This window comes from Girardinichthys multiradiatus, chromosome 12 (genome assembly GCF_021462225.1).
Source record: "Girardinichthys multiradiatus isolate DD_20200921_A chromosome 12, DD_fGirMul_XY1, whole genome shotgun sequence".
Lineage (NCBI taxonomy): Eukaryota > Metazoa > Chordata > Actinopteri > Cyprinodontiformes > Goodeidae > Girardinichthys > Girardinichthys multiradiatus.
In genome coordinates, this window is record NC_061805.1 from 19,509,196 (window position 1) to 19,526,891 (window position 17,696).

The 17,696-nt window shown below is 39.4% G+C and overlaps 1 protein-coding gene across 1 annotated transcript in view; it reads right to left on the reverse strand.

Annotated features, from left to right (window-relative positions):
- Positions 1 to 5,951: 5,951 nt before the first annotated feature.
- tmem8b (transmembrane protein 8B) overlaps positions 5,952 to 17,696 on the reverse strand; it is a 70,900-nt gene continuing 59,155 nt past the window's right edge. The window contains exon 13 of the mRNA XM_047382482.1: positions 5,952 to 10,932. Within this exon, the coding sequence (XP_047238438.1) occupies positions 10,597 to 10,932 (336 nt within the window). The 3' untranslated portion in view covers positions 5,952 to 10,596. The remainder of the gene's footprint in view (positions 10,933 to 17,696) is intronic.

The following is a 17,696-nucleotide window of genomic DNA, read 5'->3' on the forward strand; positions in this document are numbered from 1 at the left end:
AGTACAGTCCCCTGTGGTGCTCCAGTGCTGCTGACTACCTGGTTAGACTCACAACCCTTCAGTCTCACAAACTATGGTCTGTTTGTCAGGTAGTCTTTGATCCAGGAGATTGTTGAGGCCTCCACCTGAGTCTTCTGGAGTTTTTGACAAAGCAAATCAGGTTGGATTGTATTAAATGCACTGGAGAAATCAAAGAACATGATCCTCACAGTGCTGCTGGCTTTGTCCAGATGACAGTGGGTTTGTTGAAGAAGGTGTATGATGGCATCTTCAACTCCAACTCCACAGCAATAAGCAAACTGAAGGCGGTCCTGATGGTTTACTGTTTGCTTACTCAGGTGGGCCAACAGGAGTCTCTCTAGGACCTTCATGATGTGAGATGTCAGGGCAACAGGTCTATAGTCATTGAGGACTGATGGGTGAGTTTTGTTTGGTACCGGAACAAGACAGGAGGTTTTCTACAACACTGGAACCTTCTTCTGGGCCAGGCTAAGGTTGAAGAGGTGCTGCAGAATCCCACAGAGCTGCTCTGCACAGGCCTTCAGGACTCTAGGGCTGACATGATCTGGACCTGCAGCCTTATTCCGATTCAGTCTCTCCAGTTGCATCTTCACTTGACTTCTTGAGACACACAGGGGGAAGGGGGAAGCAAAGGAAAGGAAGCATCAGCATCTTCTGATATGGTTGAAGGCAAACATGTAGAAGCAGAAGGGTCTAGTGCTGAGGTGGAAGATAAAAAATGTGAGGTGTTACTGGACAGCTGTGGGTCCTGTGGGTAAAAGGAGAGTGTAATGTCTGTTTGGCTGTGAGCAGGAGAGGAGGATATGAAGCTTGTTTCTGAACTGAACCTATTGAAGAATGTGTTCAGTTCAATGGCTCTGTCCAGACGTCCATCGGTCTGATCATCCTTCTGCTTGAAGCCTGTGATCTTCTTCATCCCTGTCCACACATCTCTGATATTGTTTTGCTGGAGCTTACTCTCCAGCTTCTTCTTGTACACCTCCTTGCTGTCTCTTATCTTGACTTTAAGTTGCTTCTGTAAACTCCTCAATAATTCTCTGTCTCCCTCTCTGAAGGCTCTTTTTTTCTTGTTAAGCAGGTCCTTCAGGTCACTGGTGATCCAAGGTTTGTTATTGGGGAAGCATCTCACGGTTCTGGTAGGGATGATGTTATCCACACAGAAGTTTATATAGTCGGTTACACACTCAGTCATGGCATTTATGTCCTCTCCATGTGGCTGGCACAGTGCGTCCCAGTCTGTAGCCTCAAAGCAACCTTGCAGAGCTTCTTCAGCTTCTTGTGACCATTTTCTCACAGTCCTCTTTATTACAGGTTGCCTCTGAACAAGGGGCTTATATTTCGCGCAGAGAAAAACAAGATTGTGATCTGATTTGCCTAGAGGAGGTTGTGCTGTAGAGATGTATGAGTCCTTGACATTTGCATAAAACAAATGGTAGAGCTGCTGACAAACTGTTGAAACATTGGACGTCTAGCAGAGTGTGAAGCATCATCAGATATTGCCACAAACACCATGGGGTGTTGTGTCTGTAGCTTATTCACAACTGAGCTGATGGCATCACATGCAGTGTCGGCAACAGCTAAACGTGGAACGTAAACTAATGAGACAATAACACTGGTGAACTCTCTGGGTAAATAATATGGACGAAAACTTACTGCCAACAGTTCAATATCTGGACTGCAGAGATGACACTTCACAGTTACATGTCCTGAATTACACCATCTGTTGTTCACAAGTACTGCCAGTCCACCTCCTTTACATTTGCCGCTCCTCTTTAAATCTCTGTCTGCTCATATGGTTAAAAAGCCCGGCAGAGAGACGCTGGAGTCGGGGATATGATCCTGCAGCCATGTCTCAGTAAAACACATAATACTGCATGCCCGGTACTCTGGCTGGGTTCTTTGTAGGGCTTGGAGTTCATCCAACTTGTTTCGGAACAATCTCACATTGCCCATAATAATCGACAGAAGAGATGGTTTTAACTTCCTCCTCTCTCTTCTCTTAGCTCCTGCTCTGCATCCACGGCGTCTCCTTTTCAACTCATCAGGTTGTAGTTGAAGTATTATTTGAGCTTTTGAGATATGAATCAGCTGCTCCCGGTTGTAAGAAACAACCCCATTGCCATGGCAATGCATCATAACAAATGTCCAAAAATATTAAGTATTAAGAAAAATCCTCCAAGCTGCACAGCATCCGACACCGCAGTGGACAGTCGTCCAAAACAAATCAACTGTATTGACCACAAGAGGAATAGTTCCCAAAAAAGAATAAATCAGAATCAAAAGTAACAGAGCTACTCCAACCTGCTGCCACCTTGAGCGGCGCAATTCTAGAATCAAAAAAGTTCAGTCTACCACTCTGAGTTTAGACACCAAAAGAATGCAGTCTGACAACAAAGATGCCATGTAATATGCTCTGAATAAGTATTTGCCCCCTTACAAAATTTTTCTCTTTTATCCTATTAAAAAAATTGTCACACTTAAATTATTCAGATTATCAAACTAATTACAATATGAGACAAAGATAACCTCAATCAGTTTTATTGGTTAGTTAGTTTTATTTTTCAGACCAAGGTAGTCCATTGTGAAAATATTATTGCGCCCAGTAACTATGGTTAACCACATTTTGTGGAAAGCTTAGATGAATTTTATTAACCTGGTCCATTAGTCTGATTATGGCCACTCCTGCAGAGTTAAGAACTTGTGTGGCAACAGGAAGTAGGCTAAAAGATCTAGAAAGCCAGACACCATGCCCTGATCTAGAGAAATTCTAAAATACATGAGGAAACAAAGTCATTAATATATATCTGCCTGGAAGGGTTACAAAGCCATTTCTTGGTTTTGAGACTAGCAATGAGCACTATTATCTATAAATGGAGAAAATATAGAATAGTGGTAAGACTTCCCCGAAGTGTCCAGCCTACCAAAAAAGTGCATCTATGACTAATTAATAAACTTAACATCTACAGCACTGCAGGGCTCAATTGTCTCAGTCAGTGTTCATGGTTTAACAATGAAAGATACTGGGAAAAATGGCATTTACCAATATTGCTGCAGACCATATTTGCCAATAAATACCTTGATGAACTTCAAGACCTTTGAACAAATATTCTGTGCACTGACAAAAATGACAAAAAGCAACTGAGATCCTAATGTTTTATCAAACTTCAGGAGCATCTACAGCCACATGGGATTACTGAAAAATTGTGTCACAGCACAGAAACAGAATTTTTTAATGATTTGCTTTTAACTACAGACTTGGGAGATTCAGCAGTTTTAATCTTGCTTGAGTTTTTTTTATTTTTATTTAGGGTGTCTATTGCTCTACCAAAAGTATATCTCGAGAGGAAATCCTAATTGTGTGATTAACGTTATTATGTCAAGATTGGATCCAGCATCAAAGTAGGAAAGCCACAATGTAATAGTAACCCGTATTTGTATGACCTTCAACCATTTGGATTATCTGTGTGTGTGTGTGTGTGTGTGTGTGTGTGTGTGTGTGTGTGTGTGTTAAGCAGGTATATGTGAGCGAATTTGCCACCTGGAGTTGTACAGTTGTTAGAGTAACTAAAACGGTTGAAGGCCTGCAACTTACAACACCCAAGAGTAGCAAAGGACAGGTGGACTCCGCTCCGGTTGGTCGCAACAGCCCAAGGCAGGCAAACATAGGGCATCATCCCTGGGCAGCCATATGTCCCACACAGAGGTAGGTCATGAATGAAGCACAGGAGCAGAAACCTCCAGGCCAGAGAGGCACAGCTACAGGCCCTGCCGCAGCAGCCAGAACTCGGAAGTACCAAGGTACAGTGGGCATATTACCATTCCCAGTGGGTTAGTTAGCCCCTAGGAGGTCAGGAGGAAGGGATACTCACCAGCCCCTGCTGAGAGACTTTATTTTTTATCATTAAATAATTCAAACATTTGTGATATTAGAAACAGAAACTATGCTCAGTCAGTGTCTCATATAATGTAACTGAACCTCTCTGGTCTTGGCCAGATTAGATCCTAAAACAAAAAATATAAAAAAAAATTATTTTTGTTGAGACTTCACCAAAACTCTGAACACAAATGAGGCTCAACAAATGCTTTATCACTGAACTACCCTTATTAGCACTGTAAATAAATTTTATATGGAAATCTGGGTTAGAGCAGCAGCTTAGAAACCTAACAAATTGGCACCTAACACAGGAATTTAAAAGCCCTTTGTAGTGAGTCCAGGCTGTCTATTTGTCAGGGTGGTGGTTTTCGGAGATGACCCCAGAATGCAGACGGACAGGGAGGGATGTGGGGAGTAAAATGCTTCAATCTCAAAAGGAAAAATACCCTCTGACTGGTAGGTGGAAACAGAGACAGGCATTAACATGGGCAGGGCTGATGTGGAAAACAAACGTGGATGGGCTTGCCTTGACAAACGGGCATGGTTAGATAACCAGTCGATGACATGAACTGTATGTATCCGCAAGGAGTTGCCAGAACAGCAGTGTACAGTCACCGGCCACTTTATTAGGTACACCTGTCCAATTGCTTGTTAACGCAAATTTCTAATTAGCCAATCATATGGCAGCAACTCAATGCATTTAGGCATGTAGACATGGTCAAGACGATCTGCTGCAGTTCAAACCGAGCATCAGAATGGGGAAGAAAGGTGATTTAAGTGACTTTGAACGTGGCATGGTTGTTGGTGCCAGAGGCGCTGGTTTGAGTATTTCAGAAACCGCTGATCTACTGGGATTTTCACTCACCACCATCTCTAGGGTTTACAGAAAATTGTCCGAAAAAGAGAAAATATCCAGTCAGTGGCAGTTCTATGGGGGCAAATGCCTTGTTGATGCCAGAGGTCAGAGGAGAATGGCCAGACTGGTTCGAGCTGATAGAAGGGCAACAGTAACCCAAATTACCACTCGTTACAACCAAGGCATGCAGAAGAGCATTTCTGAATGCACAGCATGTCGAACCTTGAGGAGGATGGGCTACAACAGCAGAAGACCACACCGGGTGCCACTCTTGTCAGCTAAGAACAGGAAACTGAGGCTACAATTCGCACAGGCTCACCAAAATTGGACAATAGAAGATTGGAAAAACGTTGCCTGGTCTGATGAGTCTCGATTTCTGCTGCGACATTCGGATGGTAGGGTTAGAATTTGGCGTCAACAACATGAAAGCATGGATCCATCCTGCCTTGTATCAATATTTCAGGCTGGTGGTGGTGTAATGGTGTAGGGGATATTTTCTTGGCACACTTTGTTATGTCAATATGGACCAAACTCTCTGAGAAATGTTTCCAGTACCTTGTTGAATCTATGCCACAAAGGATTAAGGCAGTTCTGAAGGCTAAAGGGGGTCCAACCTGATACTAGCAAGGTGTACCTAATAAGGTGGCCGGTGAGCTTATATAAAGGGCAAGACAGGTGAAAACAGATAAACTGATTGGCATGAAACAGATGGACTGGATGAGGCTGATTGCTTTGGTAGAGACACAGAGTGAAAACAAAACACGGCTGGAACAAAATAGAAGTCAAAAGACATGATCTAAAATTTGGAAAATCCTACAGAACATAAACTATAATGCATCATGGACTGAATAAAATAATCATTAACCTGATGAATGAACTAAAGCGCCACCTGGAAAACAATCATGACAAGAGGAAAAACCCAAAACAGAGCAAACACCTTCAAATAATGACACTATTATTAACCACAGCATCAAAGAACAGCTAGAGACAAGAACGGTCAATTAATAACAAAACATTCTTGCCACATTCAGGTAGACAATGTAATTTTTGCTGTAGTTCTGACAGGTAGTGTGTCATCAGGAAACTTTATATTGCCAAGCCATGCAGTAATTGTGTAAAACAGAAAGGCAGTGATTGGAAGCAGCTGAAAGTCTCACTCTTCTACATATAATCACTCCACTACAAATTTACTCATGCTGGTTCATAAAGCACTACAGAAATGTAGCTTTTATTTTTATTTGCTATATTTGCAGGATGCAGTCAGTCCCACCACTTAAACTCTATAAGTCTATCTACAGTTAGTTTTCTCACAAAATCTTTGTATGGTACTATACAGTCACTAAAAGCAAATGCTCCACATGTGTTTGGGATGAAGTTCAAAACACTGATGTACAGTCTGTTGCTCAGTCAAACACAGAAAAAACAAGTTGCTGCTTCAGCTAATTATCACATGTTCAGAGAGAGAGGGTTAGTACTGACAGTGGACGCACAAAAAGTACAAAACATTTGTCCCTAATTAAAAAACTTCATGCTTACAAAATACATGTGGTTATCTGGTTTCAGCTTCTGACTCACTGCTAGGCATAGCAATAATCATGTTGTGTACAACTTGCTCAGCCTTGCTTTGAGACACACATGGAATTTGTTTTACAAACCTGGGGCAAAACATAAAATATGACCTCTTCAACATTTTATTGTACAAATCTCGTTTCCTCTAGAATCTTTAGGGAAAGTAAGAATCCTCACAATATTATTTTCCAAAAAATGGTTACACCTGACAGGGTCAAAAAATCCTGTCATAATCTCTTTTTATTGACTGTGGTCCCAGTAACTACACATAGACAATGCTGAAACGATTGCACTTAAAATATGAACAGCTTGCTTGCTGTGGCCTGAACTGTGGTCTTACAACTTCCTTCTGCTGCGCAAGAACCTAAATAGTGCACACCTGCTTGTGAGTAATCAAATGTCTTGAGCGGGATTGCTGCAGAGGCTCATGAGGATTTGAACTCTGAGTCAATCCAACAAGGTCATGCATTAACTAAGAAAACAGCTAAGTGATATGCTAACTCTCCAAGTGGTCAGGGGTGTGAATCGCAATCTGTGTAAATGACAGATAGCCTTGAAATTTTTACCATTTAAAAAAAACTGTCGAAAACGCAACCCCTGGCCTATGAGTCAGAGTACATTAGAAAGCTATTTTGCAATAGGCAATCCTGTGATTCTGTCCAACTGACACGTCATCGTCCATCTGTGGTAGTGTTGCTACATTATAGAGAGACTTGCTTCCAAAGACTCAAATTATGTGAAGTCAACTGAAATGTAATTTTTTCATCCTTCAAGATTTTTCTGGCTTTATAATATGTTGGATTTTTGCACTCTATAGCTGGATTTGCTCAGTAAATTAATCCATGATCATAAAGCATGATTTCTGGAGCAATATTCCTTCTACAATAAATTGGACAAACATGCGGAAGCTATGGCACTAAGTACCAAGAACCATATCAAATAAATCTATACAAACTTGTGTTTTGGTGACATGTATGGTATCACATTTGAGATCTAAAGCCCATCAGTAGCAGCTCAAATCAGCAAAGTTACCCAAAGAAAATAAGCAAACACAAAACGTCCAGATGAAAAGTCTCTTGTGATGTTGGGTGTGCTGTTTTGAAATAATATTTGTGTTATGTTAGAAAGGAACCCATGAATACAAAGAGGGTGTTAGCTTTGATTTCATGTGAGGTTTATTTCAAGGAATATCAGCTGTTTGAAATTGTAATATCTGAAACCTTGTCATTTGGGTCTGATTTGTCTCATTAGGCACAGTTACAGGCCTTTTCTTCATGCTAAGAGGTACACCGTCCATTTGGAATACTGAGTTTCATACAACAGGAATTTCCATTACTTGGCCTTTTATGGACGGCACTGAGAAGTACACTGAAATATATACAGCTTCATGAAGTTTTAAACTGGTTTAAACATTTAAAATTATTTTATGCATTGCCCCGCACTTTTCTCTTTTTATTATTGACATGATGATTTCGGGCACACATCTTTAATCATGAGCTTGCTCTGAAAAAATAGGAGAGGGCTAATTTACATTTATTTTTGATGGGCATCTGAAAGCAAGATTGTGTGGGATGTACCTTTTTCTGGTTAATGTAAAATCCTCAGTAAATTAAAATATCACAATTGACATCAAGGTATTATTCATCTAAATTTTATGAAAAGCATAAAGCTTTTTGCATTACTCATGCGGCCTCTTTCTTATTTAGTGCTAAAGTCATACAATCCCCTAGAATCTTTGAACAGATAGAGAAAAGCAGTAAATATAGGGACTTTGTTTGGCCTCCTTTGACCTCATTCTGTCATGTTTTTAAAGCTGAAAAGGCAAACACAGGGCGAAATCTGGTGTAATTAGCTGCAGCAGTGTTGGCTTTGGAGTATTCCTGCAACCTATTTTATGAAAAAATCCTGTGCTTACAAATCGAAAAGAAATAGGGTGCTATAAATCTGGGTTATTAGTATGCATGTATGTGACTTATTCATAGCTTTGGTTTCAAAAACTGGCTAAATTATTAAAAATATGCCTAACATTTTTTTTTATTACAAATTTTATAGTGCTTATAGGAATAGATTGACATTTTGGCAAATGTGCTCGTCTACTTTATTGTCAAGGAAAATCGATACCAATTCTGCATTTTTTGTTTGTTAAATTTGAAACTATGGGAACCATAACTCTAAAGATTTTCATTTGTGCAGACTGAACAGATACAGTCAAGCTGAAATGTTTCTCCTCATTTTAAGTCTTTTGTTCTCAGCTAATTGTTTTTTTCTTCCAGCTAAAGCTTTATGTTAACATAAAGGAGAGCAATAGCAATCCGTCCACGACGAGAGAGGGAGTGAAGCACATTTTCCTAAATGTCAACCTATACCTTTAACAGCCATCGTTTCCACCATGTGTGACATCAAGCCCAGGTACAGTAACCATTTACCTTGCACCATAGGATATGCATTGCTAAAATAATAAATCTTTTCATCCTTTCTGAAATATTCACGTAAAAACTATCCGGTGTGCACAAGAAATGATGGATCACACCTAAGGGGAATATAGCAGAGACTCATAAAAGTCTCACAACTCTGCTTTTTCTTCCAAAGGAAGACAAAAAAACACGTATCAACAGCCTTCTTTAAAACTGCCTTCAGACTGCTGCTTGTGTAGGAGAATTATTTATCTCCACTCCTGCTCTATTCCTGGGAGGATGCTGCTGACAGCATCTCATCCCACTGTCTAAAGAACCACTGGCTTCCATTAGGGTCTAGAAAGGCAATATCATGTCTTTGTGAGAGATTTCATCTGGTGTACAGCATTTAAAAGCTTTGAGAGCAGCAAAGTAATACTGAGGCAAAGAAAGAAAACATTTATTGTTCATGAATGTGGCGTCACAGAGGTCCTGTCAGAAAAGAGTGGAGAGGTGAGGTTTCTATTTGAGGTCTCTTAAAGGGATAGCCTGTTGTTTTTGAAGATGGGTTTTGAGGAGTAGATAAGAGTAGCCAGCATCTTAAGTGGACAAAAATAAGATTGTCGGTTTGGAGAATCGGGGAGGAATTCTCAAGAGGGAGCCAAATCTTCAAAATTTTAAAAGTGGTTCCTTGAACATTTTTAATTCTAATTTTACACCCAGTCAGTTTTGCATCTGACAGATGTTTAACCCTTATGCCGGCCCTTTAAACATTTAGTTGAACTTTTATTTGATGACCATTTTGGCTGTGTAACAGCTTGTGGCATTAAATTTGCAGAAATTCTTCTTTTTAGCAAAAGTGTTTAAAATAAATATATTTTATTTAAATAGGCCTTTCATACTTTTAATGTACTTTGCTCCATCTAAACACTTTATTTGAAATATTGTTTATTTCAAACATAAAAGTTAGCTATTCTCCAAAATATAAAAGGTGCATTGAGCTTCTGTGGTGATGAGAGATTAAATACACGAAAAAGCAGCAGCAGGAAAATTGTTTGACTCCATTAGTATTTCTTATGTGGTGCCAGATACTCCCTCTGGACATGTTCATGGCACCAAAAATGCCCTGTGGAACCAACGAACCCACATTTTTAGTCTGAGGTCATTCAGAATGCTGTGAACCTCAGGTAAGATACTGGCAAAAATACCCCATCAATCTCATTTAAAACTATCCTTTTAAGTATTCCTCCCTCTTCTCTTTCAAGAACTTTGGGATTTCTTTCCTTCACGAACAATCAACACATTGTGTTAAAGTGATACATTGGAAAAGACAGTCTACCATTCCACATGACTCCTAGGTTTTACATTTGTGATGCCCATTGTTGTTATAAAAATGTACAGACTAACATTTTTGTGTCTCAGTGCAAAAGAGATATCTTAAAGAATTTCAGAAAAGCCGTGCCCTTGGTGAATGTCCGCCCGTGTCCACCATTCACCTGTGACCCCCACCCTCCCACATGACAGCAGGCCTGCTTACAAGACCAGCAATAAATAACCAAAAGAAGCAGATTTACAGTCACCGTCAGATAGCAGCAGTGTTTCAGCTTTGACTTTAAATACATATTCACAAACAACAGTGTGTCACTATACACCCACATTTCATCAGAACTTTATCTATAGATAATTATTACATACTGATCATAATTACCATGTCCATTACAACAGAAACAATTTTCAGTGTCACATCAGGATTTACGTATTTACATAGTTTGTTTTTTCGTTCTTTTTTAAAGTTCTGTGGCTTAATTTCCATGTGTGAATTTCTGCACTAAAAGAAGGCAATGACGTGTCTCTAAGGTAAAAAGTTGTGAATGTGGAGTTTATCAGCTGGTACAGATGCTGTTGATGGTTATGATGCCCGGGTCCACCAGGCCCAGTTCCTCGTGTTCGTTCACACACAGCTGATAGCCGCACCCCCGCTTGCGCTTCAGCGGGGTCACTTTGGCATCTGGCTTGGCGCGAGGAGGCAAAAGGAAGCCCACGCTCCCTGCGATCAGCATGTGCCAGATGCTGTGAATGTAGAAGTAGTTCTCCTCCGTCTCCACGAAGGCGTACAGAGCCACAGCGGATGTGGCGATCATGGTGCCAGGGAACAGGAAGAAGACCCAACGCTTCCAGGTGGGCGGGTAGCAGCGTCGGCGGCGGATGGTCCGCACCGTCTGATAGCACAACAAAAACGCATTAATGCAGCTATAAACTATATTTAAACTATATTCTGAAAATACTGAGTGATACTTTGTTCTTTTATTTTTTTTATTTTTATTAAATCAAATATTTGAATATACAAAAGAAAAAATCTCCACTAAGACCTTTGTCCATCTAAAAACTGAAATAAAAGTATCTCTCTCTCTTAACTACATGTTGCAATTCCCAAAATATCAAAAAAGAGGTAATAGCTAAACGTATTTTACTCTCTGGGCTGAACATTAGCTTAAATTTGTTGGCATTCATAAATTGATTTTTATCTTTGTATAATTATTACACTTTAATACAACTAAATTATAACTTATGTTTGGCCCTCAAAACAGAATGATCATGATAATAAAATGGATATTAAATTTAGGAAACCCCAATGACAGTCTGTATGATTTTTCCAACATATTTGTATACATCGGTATTTAAAATCACTTTTAACAATCCTGAAATAACCGAGGAATATGAATAAAAATATAGATAAATAAAAAGGGACACAATACTTTTTAAAAGGTCTGTAAAAGGTACGTTTACATAAATAATTGAAAAACGTCTGCAGTTTCTGCTAAGGTATAAATTAGAACTCCCTCACATTGATTCCCATTAAAAGTACACCTAAGCGTATCATACCAGGTGCACAATTAGATCATCTCTCTTTTTGATGGATGTTTGTCTTGTTTAAACATTGGACATTTTTATTTTAGGTGTGCAAGGAGGAAACTCTTGCTCTCTACGAAAAACATTAAGGCCAGACTGAAGTTTGAAAGAAAGGACTTAGACAATGGCCAGGACTTCTGGAATAATGCTTATATGATTATAATTATATTACTGGATATAATGCTCATATGTTCTCTTCTGTTTCCCATTTTGAAGAGAAATTGGCCTCTGCTTTGCATTATACTTAGACATTCAGACACGGTCATTGGAGTTGGAAGTTACACATGATTGGAGTGGGATTTCAGTTAAAGACCGGTTCTAAGTCTAAGAAACTGAAGAATTGTGTTTTTTAATAATCTCCACTTGCATTACTCTGAGGAGTTTGTATGCCTCACCAAGTGTATCAGACTGATCAGCAGATGGATTTGATTTGTTAGTTAGTCTCTTATCTATCCTATCATCTATGCTCATGTTGTTTGGCAGTAACTGGATATGGTGCCTCTGTTTGTTTTAATCAACAGATTGTGCTCATTTGTTCCCAGCACAATCACAGCACAAAAACACTTCAACATTTCATTTCACTTCGTCTCTATTTTCATCAGGTCCTGAACACTGATTACTTGCATTTTTTAAAGATCTTCCATAGAATGTTACCACAAAAAACTGCTATATTGTCAAGGGTAATGTGCGCTCTTCATTAGACGCAAAAATAATTACAAATACTCTTGCAGGAAATGGCTGTGATTAAGTTATTATGCAGAATGCAGTTTAGATTGAAGACTAATAATCTGTGTGAAGTGCAGTGAGAAACAAAATGTATTTTTGCTGTTCACTTCCCTTCAGCGCTGCATATATTTGTTGTTAAAGCAAACAATTCTAAACTGGGATAGTCTTTTCACGCTCTAGTCAGAGACTTCATTTAGTTTGGAAAAATAGGTATATTTTGGAAATGACTGATCAGAACCGCTCCCCTTCCTCTTACTGCTAATGACACCCCAACCCAGCAGCAGCAGCAGACGCTCTGTGCCCTCCGCTTCACTGATCTAATTTGGTAGTGTCTGGGAGCATTCAGAATGCCAAGCTTTGCAGAAACATGACAAGCTGAAATAAAAGGGTTCTTGTAGAGAATGTGTGGCGCTCAATCCGGGAGGCGCAGCACGGAGGAAAGGCTGTTGAAATGCAGACATTCTCAGCCGAACATCCTATAAATTATTAACTGTCAAGTAATCAAAGCAGTTGCCCAGGTTTATCTTTAAAAACTGCAACATTAGCAGCAGATCCAAGTACATTTTTTTTATAGAAAAAGTTGCTATAAGGAGTTTAGTCTTGTAGCGAGTTCTCAATTGCCAGAAAGATTAGAAATGCTGTCTGAATTTAGATTTTCATTATGTTAAGCTAGTCACAATTTACAAAAAGCTAATGCTTGCAGTTTGTATTTGTGAAATGACAAGACATCTATAAGAGATTACAAATCTACCAGGGCCTAAAGAAAGTCAGCCGAATATCGGAATCTACTACTGTTTTGCTGAATCAGTTTTAAATCCACCTTTTAAGACTGATTTTAAAGCCCACAACCCTTCGCAGTATATAGTTTTTGACTGCATGTCATAGCAACTATCACCTACTTTAACTGGCTTTAATGTCAATGTAATTTCATTTATAAGTTTAATTTTATAGGGAAGGGTGAACAGTGCCTTTTAACCGTGACATTTATAGCCCAGGCTAATATGGAAGGTGTGCCCCTAATTAGCATTTTTGTTAAACACAACAATAAAACATTATTATACAAAGTTTTCAATATATATGCTTTAAGTTTCATTTAAAACAATTCCAATCAGTTTTTAGTTTTTATTCACATACAAGTACAGTATGTACACATGGATTTAAAACAATACTGTACTTTTATATTGAATTGGCTCCTAAGCAGTGTCTCTTGCTCTACCATCCAAATAGATATGCTGGAGGTGCAGGGTGCAAACATACAATGTTGCCAAATTAGTAAGCTTGTCGCTATATTCAGCAAGTATCCAGACACCTCTGGCAACCCGATTACAAAAGAGCAACTAGTGAATTCTGGTGTATTTTTAGAGTCTGCAATAAACACACATATTTTCTTATCAAGCAGCAACAGGTGCTGCCATGGGCTCCTACCTTATTCCAACCGCTCACAGGTGGCCAAGGCTTCATGCAGCAAATCTGCTTTAGCACCACCAAGAGCAAAGTAAACCTTTGGATTTTACAGACTGCAGTTGTGCAGCACCATCAAAGATGGTATGTTTCTGTGCTTTCCATGTCTCTTAGTTTTTTTTTTTTAAATGATCCCGGTGGACTCATAATTAGCTGATCTGCCAAATCAGGTGATGAGTGGGACGAATACAACTGGTAGGCTTAACCAGCGTACCTTCACATCGAAGCAGACGTTCTGCTAAAATGCAAACTACTAGATTTTACACACAAAGCTATCGGTCACCTGGTGATTTCACCACCAAGTGTAAAATGCTGCACACTTACGCTGTCACGATTGTTTTTTTGTGACTTGTAAGTTTCTTTGTGGATTATTAGGTCAAAGACCAGACTAGACCTACAAATAAATTAATAAGAAAAAAAACTCCAAAATATTTCTTTTTGGTGGGAAAAAAGATGTAAGGGTTGAAATGTCAGTTAAAAAATGTCTAAAAATAAATGGTAAATGGACTGAACTTATATAGCGCCTCTCCAGTCATACTGACCACTCATGACTCATTACACTAAAGCCACATTCACCTAGACGCACTCACCTACGCGCACACCTTCATACACTGATACGCAGATCGGTAGGCAATTTGAGGATAAGTGCCTTGCCCAGGGGGACTTATCCAGGGCTACTTTTCTCACTGAGCCACAGTAACCCCGTAAAAATAGGAAAATTCATTTATAGTTACTTTTACATTTTCAGGGCCTGATCTTCAAAAGGTTTGCGTGTACAAACCCACATGCGAACCTGTTTGCAAAGCTGATCTACAAACAAGGTGCTGATCAGATTCCGTGTGTAAAATCAGCGGAAAAGAGCACGCAAACCTTTTAGCGTGTTTGCTTTCATGAATATGCAAAACAAATGACGATGACCCAAACACGAATCAAAAATTTAGGGGAGGGGGATATGCAAAAGTAATCCCTTTCCACCAAGAGCACGATTTATCAAACCTGAAACGGATTGCGGGTGACGTTTTTGCGTCTCGATTTAGCACATTTAAAATGCAGGTGCTAACCAGGACGGAAAAATGTCTCCTGTCACTTTGGCCAGAATGAGGCAAAGATAGTATGACAGATGACAGAGAGAGAAAATCTATGTACATGTGTGAACAGATTTTGATTGTCTATAATAAAAATAGATGAGAATAGAGAATTCTATAGGATTGTCTGAGGTTTGATTTGGAGCCAATCACAAACGAAAGCCATGAAATATCTCATATGATAAAACTCCTAGCAACACTTTTTTTCTTGCATCTGGATCATTCCAGCGCTCATCATCTTCTGCTGAAGCACAAACCTGATCATGCAGAGGTGCGCACATAACTGATCATTCACCAGAGAAGCGCGCACAACCAAACTATAATTCCACATCATGCAAAGGACCCACATGCATATGTTGATAATATAATTAATAGGAAAAAAAAGACACTATAAGGCAGATTAAAACCATAATTTGCAAACTGGATTCTAAAATTGCTTTTTAGCAGGTGAAAAATAACCATTTTATGGCAATTTTTCCATGTGGTGACAAAGACAGTGTATGCTTTAACCTTGTCATTAAAAAAAAACACAGTGCAGTATTGACAGTAACATTGTGTCATTGCAGAGCTGTTGGAGCTTGCAACTGAATGTAGGCCAGGGGAGGGTTTATACAGTACAATCTGGGAAAATAATGCATTTTTATGTACATAAATATTCAATTTACATTCTTGCAGGACAGTTATGTGACGTTATGTTTTAAAATTAGCAAAGCAATAATATACAGATAGCCAAAACCTACAACTTACAATTTTTATGTTGCTAATATTACGGTCAGTCAGTCAGTCATTTTCTACCGCTTATTCCCTAGTGGGTCGCGGGGGAGCTGGTGCCTATCTCCAGCAGTCTATGGGCGAGAGGCGGGGTACACCCTCGACAGGTTGCCAGTCCATCGCAGGGCAACACACAAACAACCATGCACACACTCATTCATACACCTAAGGACAATTTAGAGTGCCCATTTAACCTAACAGGCATGTCTTTGGACTGTGGGAGGAAGCCAGAGTACCCGGTGAGAACCCATGCATGCACAGGGAGAACATGCAAACTCCATGCAGAAAGACCCCCGGCCAGAAATCCAACCCAGGACCTTGCTACAAGGCAACAGTGCTACCAGTGCTGCCCCATGTGCACACTGATGGCGGAGGGTGTGTGCTACTCTGGACACAGCCCTCCTACGCAATAGCCTGTAATCTAATATTTTAATTAAAGGCAAAGCAGGATGTAGTCTTTGCCTCACTGGGTCTTTCCGGACCACAAACATAAACCATCTGCTTGCAGAACAACTTCAAACTCGGCATTCTACATGCGCAATTACGCACTCAGAGGCACCTGCGAAATAAACAGAAAGGAGAAATAAACATGTCAGGGCAGAGGCTGCCTGACTAACCTGCTGCTGTAAAAAGCGACGAGAAAGGTTAACAAACTGTAACAGTCCAGAAGGAGCAGGAATGGAACAGAAGGAAAAAAAAATCAGCAACCGGATCATTTATAATGATGCAGCGCAAAAACCCCGGCATGTTTGAAGCTACACAGCAAAGAGGATCTGTTTGCTTCTCTTCTTGTTCCGCTGGGGGCAGTAGCAGCCAGCGAGTAGCACATGCAATTTCTTCATTTAAATAGGACACTCTGCAGCTGTTTTGCACCTATTATTCAGTGCATGTGCAATTTTTGAAAATCGAATGCAGCACGCCCACTTATTGCACATACAATTGTTTTTGCACAAGCAATTTAGCACCCCCTATTTGTGATGTTTGAAGATCAGGACCTAAGGTTGGCATTTACTACATAGTGTTTGCCTCTCTCCGGCAGTATGTGTTACAATAACATGCACATGGCCAATTGTACAAATTAGGTGATGATGTAATTTACCAACTTCTGTTTGGAACACCTTCCTACTGTTGGGTCCATGACAGGATCAAATAATAATATACTTAAGAAATTTGACTGAATTATATATTGTTTGCTGTAAGTTGTAAAGTAGCCTATATGATAATGATTCAGTTTTATGTTTAGAGCTGAGGTAATGGGACTTTGTGTAGAAACAGATTATTGCTAAAATGCATATGCCCAATGGGCAGTGTTTTTGAGATGCAAGCTAAGAATCACTCACAATAAAAAAAAAGTATTAAAATACTTATCCATGTTGAAAATCATCTACACGTATTCACTTTTAATGTTTTTGTTAATTTGTTTTGTGATAAAAATTATATGATAGATATCACTTTAATGCGTTGTTTTGGATTATAATGCTTTCTCCTTTTCGTGCACAAGCATTTGCTGGGAGGATTTAAAGGCTATTATATCTTTCAAGGGATCATTCAGCTTACAGTAAAATAATTCTGATAAATAAAACTCACATTTTATTCACACACACATTTTTTTTCTCCAAGGAAACAACAAACTTGTTTTCAGACTCACATCTATGGGGTTGGTGTTAAAAGCTCTATTTTTTCCAAGAACCATCCTTGAAAGACTATTATTTTTATCTTCTCAGTTCAGGGAGCACATTATGACTGGAAGAGTCAGTGAAAGTACACGCAGTTATAATGGAACTACAAGCCATGACTAATACCTCACAAGCAGAAAAACTTTTAGAGCCTCTTCCATGCTAATATAAACTAGCTCCGTCAGTCAGAAACTCTCCAGTTTTTATCCACACACACATGTTACAGCGCTCGATTGGCCTACAGGACAGATTTAATTTTACACATTCTGGCACAAGGAAAATTAGTAAATACAGTACAAAAAAACCTTGGTATTATATTTGATCAGGACATGTCATATAAATCCCATATTAAAC